Genomic DNA, 15108 nt, shown 5'->3' with positions numbered 1-15108 from the left:
TTGTGATTTATATTGTATATAGATAGGATTTTGGGAGATACATTGTGGCAGGTTTTTTAATGTAAGTCACATACAAACATTTCGAAACAGATCTCATTTAAAATACTGGAGCTCTGCTCAACTTAGATAGGATGACTCCAAGAAACTTTGTAAAAACTTTGAAGACTGCTCAAGGGACATCACTGATGTTTTGAAAAGCAACAGATGAAAGAACTCAGAGCCGCAGGCTGTCTGAGTGTAGTTTTCTGTTCTAAGAGGGTCATGTGGTTTTTGCAAACAGAAAGGGGGTCAAACGGGAGGGAGGGAGAGGGAGAGGAAATTCAGTTCTGCAGTTTTAAACTTCAGCATTAGCATCTGGGACTGGAAGCTTGTGGAAAAAACCCATTTTGAAGATGGGTTGTGAGTTCTTAGTTCAGCCTGGTCAAAGGCCTTGTGGTCCATACAAGAGGAGAGGACTGGCTGCCTAATGTTTCACTTGAAATAAGGGAAACAGAAAAGGAACTCTGTGGTGTCCTGAAAGAAAGAGGTTATCATTTGGAAAACCCCAATAGGGCAAGTTCTTTGGCAAGACACTGACATGGCTGATTAAACTGGATTAGTTTGTGTCCAGGAACAACAAATCTCTCTCTGAATACTGACAAGAATCTTCCTGAATGATAACCATTTAACTTTCAAACACCAAAGCCTGGTGAACTTCATAAATGTTAAATTCTGTACACAGTAGCCTGCAAGCAGTGAATTTGGAGGAGTGAGAAGTGAGATTGGACTGTGAATTAAAGAACTTTTCTAAACTTACACACACATTACATACATGTGTGCTTAGAATTAGAAGGGCGTTAAGTTAGGTTAATTAAGTTAATAGTGATGTTAAAGTTTGATCCTGTTTTCATATTTAAAATAATTAAAAGCAACTTTTGTTTAAGAAACCATTTGTCTTGGTGAATATCTATTGCTGCTGGGTTCTGGGGTACTCTGGGCCCATCACAGTGCACAAGTAAGAGTCCTTAAATGAATCTCTGATTAAGTTTGTCATTGAGGAGTCTGATGGTAGAGCTGTTCCTGAAACTGGTGGTGTGAGTCTTGTGGCACCTATACCTCATTCCTGAAGGCAGCAGCGAAAAAAGAGCATGTGCTGGGTGGTCTGGGTCTTTGATGATTGCTGCTGCCATCTGACGGAAGTGTTCCCTGTAGATGTACTCAATAGTGGGGAGCATTTTGCCTGTGATTTCCTGGACTGAGTCCACTGCCTTTTGGAGGACTCTACGCTCAGGGGTATTGGTGTTCCCATACCAGACTGTGATTCAGCCGGTCAGCAAACTTTCCACCACAACTCTATAGAAATTTGCCAGGGTTTCTGGTGTCATACTGAACCTCCCCAAACTCCTGAGGAATTAGAGGCACTTACATGCTTTCTTCACGATGCCATTGGTGTGTTGGGTCCAGGAAAGACCCTCTGAGATCGTGACCCCCAAGAACTTAAACTTGCTCACCCTCTCCACTTCTGATACCCCAATGATCGCTGGATTGTATACCTTCGGCTTTCCTTTCCTGAAGTCAACAATCAGCTCCTTAGCTTTGGTGAAATTAAGTGTAAGGTTGTCTTTGGTGCACCATTCATCCAAGTTTTCAACCTCCATCCTGTATGCTGATTCATCCCCTTCCTTTTTACAGCCCACTAGCGTGTTATAGTCGGCAAATTTGTAGATGGTGCTATTGTCATACCAAGCTAGGTGAGTAGAGCAGGGGGCTAAGAACATAGCCCTTTGGTGCTCCGGTACTGATGGAAATTGTGGAAAAGTTCTTACCAATCTTCACTGATGGTGGTTTGGAGGTGAGGAAATCCATGATCCAATTATACAATGGGGTGTAAACTCCCAGGTTTTGGAGTTTGCTGATCAGTTTTGAGGGGATGATGGTGTTAAGTGCCGAACTGTAGTAAATAAAGAGCATCCTGATGAACATATCTTTGCTGTCCAGGTGTTCCAGGGCTTTGCGTAGAGCCAGTGAGATGGCATCTGCCATAGACATGTTACTACGATAGGAGGACTGGAATGAATCCATGTCTCCGCCCAGACTGGAGCTGATCTGCTTCATCACCAGCCTTTCAAAACACTTCATCACTGTGTGGGTTACCTCAAATTGGAAAATTCAATGTCCATACCACTGATCTCTAAGCTACCTAGGTAGAATACAAGTTGTCGTGCTTCTAATTTCAGTTTGACCTTTCTGTACAAAGGAAAAGGTCTCGGGCAGATAGCTCAGTGAGGGAAGAGATACAAAATGACATACAACTTTAAGACTAACATCAAACACCATTCATTTTCGTCTCTTCAACAACAAAAAATACAAAAACTAAACTGAAAGATAATGCTGTGAAATTGCATTTAGTTAGCTCCTTTCAGCTTTGGCAAATAAACCATTTGGTTTCAATTCCCATCAGAAAGCTTGGTGCAGAAGTTGTTATTACATACAGTGTGATAACAAACCTTATTTTCAAACATGCTGCTTTAAACCAGAATACCAACTCCAACTTTCAGTAACTTCAGTAAGACACCCATGGCCAAAATCCAGAAAAAAAAAACAGCTGAAGCATTATGCCACTCACCCTTCACCAAGCTTTTCCAATACATCAAAAACTTCTTCAGGCTGTTTTGTGAGGCTGTCTTCACTTAGCTTTTTCAATTTGCTAAAAAAAGAAATGAATTAAAGGTAAGACTCCATGGAATTAGAAATCTGAATTTGCTTCCTTCCATAAACCATGTACAATTAAATTTAGTCAAATCAAAGTAATAATGAAACATTATTGTTCCTTCTGCTGAAAGCTATGATTTTAAACCTACCATTAAATGCATGTATTATCTAAACACCGATGTGAACTTTGGAGATTGATCATGTCGCACAAAATCTCAAGTACTCCTCTTCTTCTGAACCCATAAACACATCCTTCCCTTTCTCTTCCCTCCTGTTCACTGAAGCTGTCATTTAAATGCACCAGTTGCACTTGTACAATTTTTGTACCAGCATGTCTGTCATTCAAATTATCATTTGGCCAAAGAATCTCCAAAAGACCCAACTAAATTTATTGGTGTCATTGGGATGTTCTGACTACCCCAAGTATGTCTCAAAAATGCTTGCCTTAGGCCTTCGCAAGCTTCCTTCTAGCTCTCCTATGTTCCTTCTTTTAGTTTCTTCCTGGCTATTTTATAATTCTCATTAGCCTACCTGATTTTTACTTCCTGACCTTTATGTATGTTTTCTTCTTCCTCTTGATTAACTGTTCCACCTCTCTTGTCAACCATGGTTCCTATTCCGTTCTATCTTTTGCTGTCTTAGTGGGACAAATCTATCTAGAACCTCATCCAAGTGGTCCTGAAACATTCTCTACTTTTCTGCTATAATTTCCCTGTGAACATCAGTTCCCAATTTACTCTCTGAAGTTTCTTATACCATTGTTACAAGCCCCTCCTCTATTAAACACGTTCCCATTTTGTCTGCTCCTATCTTTGTCCATGGCTCTGCTATAGGTCAGGGAGTTGTGGCCAATAACTCCGAACTGCTCATCCACTGAGATTTGTTACCTTACCAGATACATTGCCTCATTCAAGACCCAGTATGGCCTCCCTCTAGTCAGCCAAATTGTGTCAGGAATCCTTTCCTGGACACTCCTAATAAATTTTGCCCATGTAATTCTTTTGCACTACGGAGGTTCATTCACATACCTCACTATCAGCACATCCTTGCAATCTCAACCTCTCAATACATTCATTACCTAACCACTAGCAAAATTAATTTCAATAAACTACTAATTTAATGTGAGTAAAAACACAAAAATGCTGGAGGAACTTAACAGGCCTCACAGCATCCATCGGAGGTAAAGATATAAAACCAATGTTTCAGGCCTGAAGAAGGGCACATGCCCGAAAACCTAGTTATATATCTTTACTTCCTATAGATGCTGCAAGACCTGCTGAGTTACTCCTGCAGTTTTCAGTTTTTTCTACAATCACAGTGTCGCAGACTTTTGTGATTCACTTAATTTAATATTAACCTCTATCCTCCAAGAAAGCCACAATGGAACAAAATTATTTCCCACTAAATGTTTTATTGGATTAAGGGGGAGCACACTTTTGAAATTTGAATAATATACAACAATAATCATATTACACATATTTGCATACACTAAACATTGATGCATTTTCCCCTTAATTCTATAAAGAAAATAGGATGATCAAAACTACAGTCTATTTTGTCCAAGGAAAACTGGATCCATTCAGATCTTAGAGTTGAGAAAAATTTTGCAAATAACATCCCAGAAATATCCAACATTAAGCAGTATTATGGGCCCAGAGGACCCCAAAAACCAGCAGCGATAGAAATTCACCAGGACAAATAGTTAATTAAAAAAAGGTTACTTTTAATTATCTTTAAACATGAAAGCAGGATCAAACTTTAACTCATTACTAACTTAACCCCCTTCTAATTATAAGCATATGTGTTTGTAATGTGTGTGTGTATAAATTCAGAAAAGTTCTTTAATGCACAGTCCAATCTCACTTCTCACTCCTCCAAGTTCACTGGTTGCAGGAAATTCTTCTACTGTGCACAGAATTTAACATCTATGTATTTTACCAAGCTTTGGTGCTTGAAAGGTAAATGGTTACCGCTCAGGAGGTTCTTGTCAGTTTTCAGAGAGAGATTTGTTGCTTGTTGGACACAAACTAATTCCTTCTGATCAGCCATGTCAGTGTCTTGCTGAAGACATTTGCCCCATCAGGGTTTTCCAGATGATAACCTCCTTCTTTCAGGTCACCACAGAGTTCCTTTTCTGTTACGCTTATTTCAAGTGAAACATTATGCAGCCAGTCCTCTCCTCTTGTATGGACCACAAGGGCTTTGACCAGGCTGAACTAAGAACTCACAACCTGTTTTCAATATGGGGTTTTTCCCACAAGCTTTCATCTTGTTATGTTCCAGTCCTAGCTACTGCTGAACTGTGGAACTGAATTTGCTCTCTTTCACACACACACAACCCTCTTAGAACAGCAAATGGCACTCAGACTGCAACATCAGACCCAATCTTCTGAGTTCATTCACCTGTTGCTTTCCAAAACAATAATCCATGACTCCACAGCACGTCCAATTAACACCTACTTGTGAAGTCCTTATAGGCATTCTTCAAAGTTTTTGCAAAAGCACTCAGAGCCTGGACTGTCTGGCTTGAGCAGAGCTCTGGCATTTTAAATGAGATCTGTTATGAAGTGGTTGCATGTGACCTACACTAAAAAACCTGCCACAATTTATCTCTTTTAAAACATATCTCTTTGGCTTGGCTTCGCGGATGAAGATTTATGGAGGGGTAATGTCCATGTCAGCTGCAGGCTCATTTGTGGCTGACAAGTCCGATGCGAGACAGGCAGACACGGTTGCAGCGGTTGCAAGGGAAAATTGGTTGGTTGGGGTTGGGTGTTGGGTTTTTCCTCCTTTGTCTTTTGTCAGTGAGGTGGGCTCTGCGGTCTTTTTCAAAGGAGGTTGCTGCCCGCCAAACTGTGAGGCGCCAAGATGCATGGTTTGAGGCGATATCAGCCCACTGGCGATGGTCAATGTGGCAGGCACCAAGAGATTTCTTTAGGCAGTCCTTGTACCTCTTCTTTGGTGCACCTCCGTCACGGTGGCCAGTGGAGAGCTTGCCATATAACACGATCTTGGGAAGGCGATGGTCCTCCATTCTGGAGACGTGACCTACCCAGCGCAGTTTGATCTTCAGCAGCGTGGATTCGATGCTGTCGGCCTCTGCCATCTCAAGTACTCCGATGTTGGAGATGAAGTTGCTCCAATGAATGTTGAGGATGGAGCAGAGACAATGCTGCTGGAAGCGTTCTAGGAGCCGTAGGTAATACCGGTAAAGGACCCACGATTCGGAGCCGAACAGGACTGTGGGTATGACAATGGCTCTGTATACGCTAATCTTTGTGAGGTTTTTCAGTTGGTTGTTTTTCCAGACTCTTTTGTGTAGTCTTCCAAAGGCGCTATTTGCCTTGGCGAGTCTGTTGTCTATCTCGTTGTCGATCCTTGCATCAGATGAAATGGTGCAGCCGAGATAGGTAAACTGGTTGACCGTTTTGAGTTTTGTGTGCCCGATGGAGATGTGGGGGGGCTGGTAGTCATGGTGGGGAGCTGGCTGATGGAGGATCTCAGTTTTCTTCAGGCTGACTTCCAAGCCAAACATTTTGGCAGTTTCTGCAAAACAGGACATCAAGCGCTGAAGAGCTGGCTCTGAATGGGCAACTAAAGCGGCATCGTCTGCAAACATATCTATATACAATAGAAAATATAATAATGTCACAGCAGCAATTTGACCTACTGTGTCTGTACTCACTCTGTTGAAATGAATGAATGAGAATTTACCTTCATAAGTATATTGTACAGATGCACCAAACTTTTTACTTGTTCCAGCTACACATACTAATACAATTTCCAAGACAAAAAGGCAATAATAAATTTAAAAAAAGATAGTAAGATAAATAAATAGAAACAATTGCAGTTAGAGGCAGAAAAAGTTTCAATTGTAGAGACATTTTTTTGGTGGTCCCAGAGTAGTTTATGGTTAGGATGGGAAGTTCAGGAGCCGGATAGTTGTTTGGGGGCAGGGGAGGTGGGAGGCTGGGGGAAACATTCTTCAACCTAAAGATGCTGGATTTCAGATTTTTGTACTTTCTGCTTGAAAGCATTCGCAAGAGGAGGCTGTCATCAGGCTGATGGGGATCCTTGAGGATGTTGGCGGCTTTCCTGAAGAAGCGCCTCACATCGATGTCTTAAATGGATGGGAGGCTCCTACCCATGGCAGACTTGGCTAGGTTTGCCATTCTCTCTAGCCTTCTGCATTCCTGCTTCCAAGCCATGATGCAACTAAACAGTACACTTACCAGGGAACTTCTACAGATGAGAGAGCATTTGACGACATGCCTACTCTCCTCAGATTTTTAACAAAGTAGAGACTATGGTATGCCTCACTGTGCTGCCTCCAGGAGAGGTCCTCCCAGGTACCTGAAAATAATAACCCTCTCCACTGCCGTCCTGCTAATGAAGATAGGTGCAATGTTCCTTGATCCCTTCAAAAAGTTCACAATAAGCTCCTTGGTCTTGCTGATATTGAAAATATTGTTGTATTAGCACCAACAACAAAATTCTTGATTTCCAATCCATACTGTGACTCACCATTATCTGTTATCTGGCCTACGGTGAAGGCATTAGTGAATTTATAGGTTACAATTGTGGATAAGGTGGGATAGAGCAGGAATGAATTACACACCATTGAGGTGGACATTTATTGTTGATCAGTGAGGAGAAGGTGATATTGCCAATCTGAATTGATTGGGGTCGTCATTGAGGATGTTGAGGATCCAGTAGCAAAGAGAGGAATAGTCCCAAATTTCTGAACATCAGCTTTGCTCGCAAGATGGAGTTAAATGCCAAGCTACACTCAGTAGACAACAGTTCTTGTAATCCGGGTGATTAACAGAGTGGAGAATCAGCTAGATTACATTCACTGTTGACCTGTTGTGACTGCAGGGAAATTGAAGTAGGTCTAGATCTTTCCTGAGAGAGGATTTGATTTGCTCCAGAACCAGCCATTGAAGCCCCTGTTCTCTTCACCATTATTTGCAATATTTATAACCATTTATCTATTTTGTTTTTAAATATTATAAGTTTTGATGTTGTTACTCTTTGTGCCATCTCAAAAGGTTTTGTCCAGAAAAAATCTAATTTCTCTACAATGTTTTGAAAGTTATATTAATTTGCTGAGCATAGAAATAGATTCCTCAATTGAGAAAAATCCATCATATAAATTCCTTTAAAATATATGAAAAACAGCAATGCAATTCAATTTTTTTTCTTTTTAAAATATTTTTATTGTTTAACATATAAATCCTCTAATAAAACAAATAATAGGTCATGTCATATACATATCACAAATTGATATAAATGTAAATCAAATAATCTATCCATATTTGTTTATTTAACAATATTTCTTAAAAATTATTCTGGATAGAAACCAAGTAAACTATATTGGACAATCCATTGGTCTAAACAATGGGTAAGTTCAGTCTAATTTAATATGATATATGTTAGGTCTGCTTTGTTCATGAATGAACATGCATTCTCCGACTAACATGGTTAGTTGCAAGTGTTACAATCCGGTAATAAAGAACAAAGAACCCTGATTTCGACTCAGTCTGGTGTTTGTCTCACTCATTCATGAACAAAGCAGACCTAACATATATGACAACCATAATTAAACCAATATTCACAAGTTAATTAAAAAAAAAGGTTAAAACTAAATGTAATCTATCCCCACCATCTTATCAAGGTTCATCACAAAACATTGATATAACCAATTGCCAAAATTAAAATCTTTATTTGGAGATTGTGTGTAGGAGAGGAAGACAGATTACAGCAGTAATTTCTAGATTTGTTTGATTTTTGAATTTTTGCTGTAATATAATTGAATCTGTGTGCTTTCAATTTATAAAGCATTTTCATGTACAGTATAGGTCCAAAAATCAAGATGCCAGAAATCCTAACTGTCCGAGAAACTGGACTTTTCAAAAACTCTTAAACTTTTTAAAACTTTTGTGTGTGTGCAAGCATGTACAAGTGCCACAGATGCACAGCTGCATTTTTCCTTTTCTTTAAAACTGTTTGTTTTGATAAATGAAGCATACTGTATTTGCTAATGAATAAACTATCAAAATGTACTTGTTCATCTCTTCTTTATTCCTCCTTAAATATGAATTTTAGAAGTACTGCCCAAGAATCTGGAAAATCTGAAACAATCCAATCTCCGAGTAGACAGATATTCGGATCTCTACTGTGTAATGAACCTTTTTCTTTGTGTAGGAATACACTGTACTGCAACGTCCATAATGCATTTTACCCAAGCTTTTTTCATGGACAAAATCTTCCTTAAAAGTGCTTTCCAGGAATCCATCCCCTTCATAAATCAAGGATTGGCAATACCCTGACAAAACTAGGGTGAATGTGAAATTTTATCTGCAACATTTTAGAAATTTAAATCTGATCCAGGTGTCAACTGTGGCTATGATTAACAATAGAAGTGGAAGATGCAGCCTTCTTCTCTGGGGTGATCTTCACCCAAAACAGGAACCATCCACCAGCATGTGCAGCCTTTTCTTAAAATAGCGATTAAAGGAAATTAATGAATCATATGTTCACCAATCAAGCTGCTTAACTCGCATCTCTTACAGGTTCACACCTCTGTGCCAAAGAGCTGAGCATTTATTTACTTTTGCTGTAACAGAGATGACCATTGGTGTTGGTCCTCAAGCTTGCATTGGGCCTCATTGCAACAGGACAGGAAGTCACAGATTGATGGGTCAGAGAGGGAATGAGATGGAAAATTAGAGTATAGCTAACATAAAGGTTTGGGGTCACTCAATCTGTATTTGATTTCTCCAGTTTAGATGACATTTTGAGCTGCATATGCATTACAGGAGATATGAAAAAATGTGCGTGAATCACTGCTTCACCTGGGGACACAGTTGGGGGTCAAAAGCTCAGAGTAATTGCAGTGGTGAGAGGGAGGAGGTGAGGAAGATATGTCTGTATTCAAGGGGAGTAGGTGGTCAGAATGTGTCAATGTGTATGTAGTACATGGTTGTGTGCTCAGTCTGCAGAACTTAAATCTTGAGTTGTCAATGGCCTCATTGCCATTGGATCGACACCTCACTCTGTCAGGGTGCATGGTAGGTGATGCTATCCCAAATGAAAAGAGTTGAGGGATAGGCACTTTTCATTCCCCGTGAAAGAAAGTCATCCTTTATCCCAAAGGACTGTCTCAGAAAACAGTGTACAAGAACACACCCAGATCCACTTGAAAATTAACACTATCTGATATATTACCAATTAACAAATTGTCTGTTTTACTGTTAAGATTACCAAAGTGGATGTCTCATACCTTTTTACAGATTATGCTATTTCTCAATGTTCTCACCCACTCACTAAAACTCCTTAACAGTAAATTGAGCACTAAATCGCAACACATTGGAAGTAACTTGGTCATATTAATACGTTTTTTAAAAAAACACTGCAAAGATCTTGAGAGGGTGGATGTGGAAATAATATTTCCTCTTCTGGGAGAAACCAGGACAGTGGGAGGTGATGGGGGGGGAGGGGGGGAGCCATTGCTTAAAAATAGAGGATCGCACGTTTAAAGTAGTCATGGGAGGCATAGCATTGCTGCAAGCAGCGCAGCTGTCTAACAGCTTCAGCAGCTCGGGTGCAATCTTGAATTCAATTTTGGTATTGTTTATTCAGCCAAGTGGATTTCTCCAGAGTGCTCCAGTTTTCTCCCACATGCCAAAGATGTGCTGCATTGTTAGATTGATTGGACATGGTAAATTACCCCCAGTGTACCCAGTGTAGTTGGCTGCTGGGAGGATCAGAAGGGGGCAGGCTGTTTATTAATGGGTAAGTGATGATTGACATTGCTCTGCCCCAAATTCAATGCCCACATTATTTGCCTTTTTATGAAAGGTTGGATTTGAGCTCAAGGAGAGTTTCTCATTCAAATCCCATTGAATAGCTTCACCATGCCTATGAAATGTATAAATGCCTTTGTCACTTGCTGGGTCAATATCTTGGAACTATCCACCTAAACCATCTCAGTTGTTTTACCAGAAGAACAGCAACAATTAAGAAATTGTTCACCAACATCTTGTCAAAAGAAAATACTTTTTTCAAATCAGAAGAAATGAGAAAAAATAGTATTTTTTTTATTTCTAAAGATTATTTATTATTTTTTAAAAACACACAAATGCTGGAGAAACTCAGCAGGGCAAACAGTGCCTTTATGTACTTCTGAGTTTCTCCAGCATTTGTGTTTTTTTTTCCACTTAACCATGATGTCCACAGAATCCTGTGTTTTACCCCACCATTTATTAATTTTAAATTATCAACCAATGAAGAAGGAAACTTTTGCACAGTGAAATTATATTATTGTTATCGACTAATGGCATCACACAAGCTGCAGATACTCACATGACCAAAGGGAAAAAGCAAATTATTATTTTTCAGGTGCCAGTCACCAGAAGCATTGAGAATGATGAATTAAACACACCAGCAGAACTAAATCACAAACTAATTCAGTCAGAACCAGACATCTCATGAAGGAGATAAAAATTCTTTAAACCCAAATACAAATATTCAAAATATTATGCCAGGTAATTACATCAGTATGTTAAACTAAATATATTGAGAACCATAGAATACTACACAGCACAGAAACAGTCCGTTCGGCCCTTCTAGTCTGTTCCAAAATATCATATTGCTCGTCCCATTGACCTGCAACCATAACATAACCCTCCAGACCTCTCCCATCCATGTACTTAAACAATATATTCTTAAATTTCAAGAGTGAGCCCACATTTACCATGTCAGATAGTAGCTCATTCCACACTCCCACCAATCTCTGAGTGTGAAGATGTTACCCCTAAACCCATGTCCTCTCATACTTATCTCTCCTAATCTAAGTGGAGAGAGCCTACTTGCATTTACTCTGTCCATACCCCTCATAATTTTGTAAACCTCTATCTCCCCTCATTCTTCTACACTCCAAAGAATAAAGTCCTAACATGTTTAACCTTTCCCTGCAACTCAACTCCTGAAGAACTGGCAGCATCCTAGTAAATCTTCTCTGCACTCTTTCAATCTTACTGATGTCCTTCCAGAAGTTTGGTGACCAGAACAGCACACAATACTCCAAATTTGGCATCACCAATGTCTTATACAACCTCACCATAACATACCAACTCCTACACTCAACACTTTGATTTATAAAGGCGAAGATGCCAAAAGCTTTCTTTACAACCCTGTCTACCTGTGATGCCACTTTCAGGGAATTATGTACCCAGATCCCTTTGCTCCTCGGCACTCCTCAGTGCCCTACCATTTACTATATACGTCCTATCTTGGTTTGTCCTTCCAAAATGCAACACCTCACACTTGTCTGAATTAAATTCCATCTGCCATTTTCTGGCCCATTTTTCCAGTTGGTGCAGATCACTCTGCAAGCTTTGAAACCCTTCCTCACTGTCCAAAACGCCCCCACTCTTAGTGTCATCAGCAAACTTGCTGATCCAATTTCCCACATTATCATCCAGATCACTGATCTAGACAACAACAATGGTCCCAGCACCGATCCATGAGGCCCACTGCTAATCACAGGCCTCCAGTCTGAGAAGCAATCATCCACTACCACTCTCTGTCTTCTCCCATTCAGTCAATTTTGAATCCAGTTTACAACCTTTCCATGGATATTTAGTGTCTGAACCTTTTGAATTAATCTTCCATGTGGGACGTCGACAAAGGCCTTACTAATGTCCATTTAGACTGTGGTAAACCACTGCATGTATATATTTATCTGTCTGGGCACACCCATTGCCAACTGTACCTGTGGCTCCTCCCACAGACTCCTGAATAAAGGTGACTATCCTTCAGCCCCTCCGCAGTTCGGGACAGTCAAACAACAGGGATGTTCCTTCATTCTATTTCAAATAAAAGCCTCAGTTTTGCTCAACTTCAGTCATTTGAGTCACTGACGGTGCATCAATTTTATTCACAATAGTCTTGACAACAGAGTAGATTCTGAAACCAGAGAAACTGGAAATCAACCATCAATCACCCGAGGTATCTACCAACTTTGAACTCTAACTGCACGGTTTTGAAACATTCCTGCAGGCATCATCAGCCATCATTCGTTCGGAGAAAGACAAATTACAGGTACGGCACTCCCAAGGTGGGTCCCTGTGTACTTGATGATCAGGGACACGCATCATATCCGGAGGCAATGGACATAATGAAAGGCCAGTACCTAAGATAAGTCAACGAGGTCTACACCGGACACTTCTGAGTTTCCCGAAAACAGCAACTCGAGAAGTCAAACACTGAGTATCTCTGGGCCCTGTAATCCCTCGGACGGGTGTGTGAATGCAAGGTCAAGACAACCATGGAGTATATGGAGGACCTGGTTAGAGATGCCTATGTCACAGGCATCAGGTCCAATTATATCCACCAGAGGCTACTAGAGCAAAGTGAGCTCAGTCTTCAGAGGTCGAATTGCCAGGCACACTCGAGGTGGCCCTTCAGAACATGGAGGCCTATTCAACTGACAGAGTGGTCGCCTCGTGGTTACCCTGGGTGCCGCCAACTTGGGACACACCGCCACCGTCATGTTCCACCAGCGATCCAACCATAGCAGCTGTACTCCACGAACACCCAACTTTGCTACCACCATGTCCCGCCAGAGACCCGACCATGGCCTCTGTACTCCACAATCATCTCAAGTGCTATTTCTGCGGCCTGGGCAGCACCCGAGGAAATGTTGCTCAGCAAAAGACGCAGCCTGCTCCAGCTGCTGGAAGAAAGGACACTACGCTAAGGTGTGCAGGTCAAAACCACCCCTTCCAAGCAGCGCTGTATGCTGTCCATGGGGGCCACCACCTTAGATGCTGCCATCCCCGGGACCTAGTCATGCCACATTTGAGTCATGGGGGCTGCCATCTTGGGCGCAATCTCCGAGACCTGGCAGAGCCACGTGGGAGTCAAGGGGGCCCACCATCTTGGGGATCTAGCAGCGCCGCTTGCGGGCAATGAGGGCTGTCATCTTGGATGTTGCCATCTCCCAACTCAACACTCAATCTCTCCGATGCAGCGACAAGCAGTGATCTTACAATGGCTTCCATCAGACTCGACCAGGGCAGTCCCCATCAATTTGCCAGATCGATGATGGACATTCAAGTAAACGGCCATGTGACGAGTTGCCTGTTCGATAGTGGGAGCACGGAGAGCTTCATCCAACCCAACATGGTGCAGCGCTATTCCCTCATTGTAAGGCCAGTAAGCCAAAAGGTTTCCTTGGTCTCAAGATCACATAAGGCAGATGTCTGTGGTTTCTGTGTAGTGATTCTAACCGTGCAGGGCACAGACTATAAAAACTTTAAATTTCTGGTGATGCCACAGCTCTGCGCTGCATTGCTACTAGGACTAGACTCTCAATGTCACCTTAAAAGTGTGACAATGGAGTACAATGAGCCCCATCCACCCCTAACTGTCTGTAACCAGTACTTTTTAAATCCCCGATTCCACCTAACCTTCAGCCCCCTCCCCCACTGCACACAGCCAACAAGCTGATCACCCATTGCGCACAACCTGTGGACTCTCCACCCTCAAAATCACCCCTCCATTGCTGTTTATCAACTTCACCCCCAAAAGTAGGTGGTATAGTGCTGAGGACAGGGCCTTCATTAGGGCAGAAGTGCAGCAACTCCTCAACGAGGGAATCATTGAAGCCAGCACAAGTGGTGGTAGTGAGGAATAGGGAGAAAAGCAGGATGGTCATCTACTACAGTCAGACCATTAACAGGTACACACAACTGGATGCATACCCCCTTCCTGTATATCCGATATGGTGAAACAAATCACACAATATCATATATTCTCTACCACTGACCTAAAATTAGCATGCCGTCAGCTCCCCATCTGCCCAGAGGATCAAGGCAGACGGCTTTCTGAGGGTCCCCTTCAGTGTCACCAATGGGGTTTCAGTGTTCCAACAGAAAATAGAAAGCATAGTGGATAAGTACCAGCTGCAAGCCACATTTCCATACCTTGACACCATCGCCATTTTCAGTAATGACCTGCAGAACCATGACACCAATGTTCAAAAATTCCTCCACACTGCAAAGCTCCTTTACCTCACGTCAACTTGTCTTGCCATCCTTAGCTATGTCACTGAGAATGGAGTCATCGCTCCTGATTGCATGTGCCCGCTCCCGGAACTCACCCTCCCCCTCAGCCTCAAGGCCCTGAAAAGGTACCTGGGTTTTTTTCTCTTCTTATGCCCAGTGGGCCCCCAACCACGCAGAGAAGGCCTGCCCCCTCATTAAATCCACCTCTTTTCCCCTAACACCAGAGGCCTGTGCAGCCTTCAGCCACATCAAGGCAGATATCGCCGTGGATGAATCCATCCCATACCAGATGGAGAGCGATGCATCAGACTTCACTCTGGCTGCCACACTTAGCCAGGCAGGC

General features: G+C 41.8%; 1 protein-coding gene across 7 annotated transcripts in view; it reads right to left on the bottom strand.

Annotated features, from left to right (window-relative positions):
* Positions 1-15108, bottom strand: part of stk3 (serine/threonine kinase 3 (STE20 homolog, yeast)) — a 564172-nt gene that overhangs the window by 489132 nt on the left and 59932 nt on the right. For 6 of the 7 annotated variants that reach the window (XR_011352582.1, XM_069922527.1, XM_069922523.1 and 3 more), the window contains exon 2: positions 2606-2686. The exons of the other annotated variant lie outside the window; for it this stretch is intronic. Coding sequence is in view for 5 of the 6 variants with exons in the window: in XM_069922527.1 (XP_069778628.1) it covers positions 2606-2686 (81 nt within the window). In the remaining variant the exon portion in view is untranslated. The remainder of the gene's footprint in view (positions 1-2605; positions 2687-15108) is intronic. 7 annotated transcript variants of the gene reach the window in all.

This window comes from Narcine bancroftii, chromosome 2 (genome assembly GCF_036971445.1).
Source record: "Narcine bancroftii isolate sNarBan1 chromosome 2, sNarBan1.hap1, whole genome shotgun sequence".
In the NCBI taxonomy this organism is placed as follows: Eukaryota; Metazoa; Chordata; class Chondrichthyes; order Torpediniformes; family Narcinidae; genus Narcine; species Narcine bancroftii.
The sequence above is the reverse complement of the archived record's forward strand: the minus strand, read 5'-3'. Positions and strand labels throughout refer to the sequence as shown.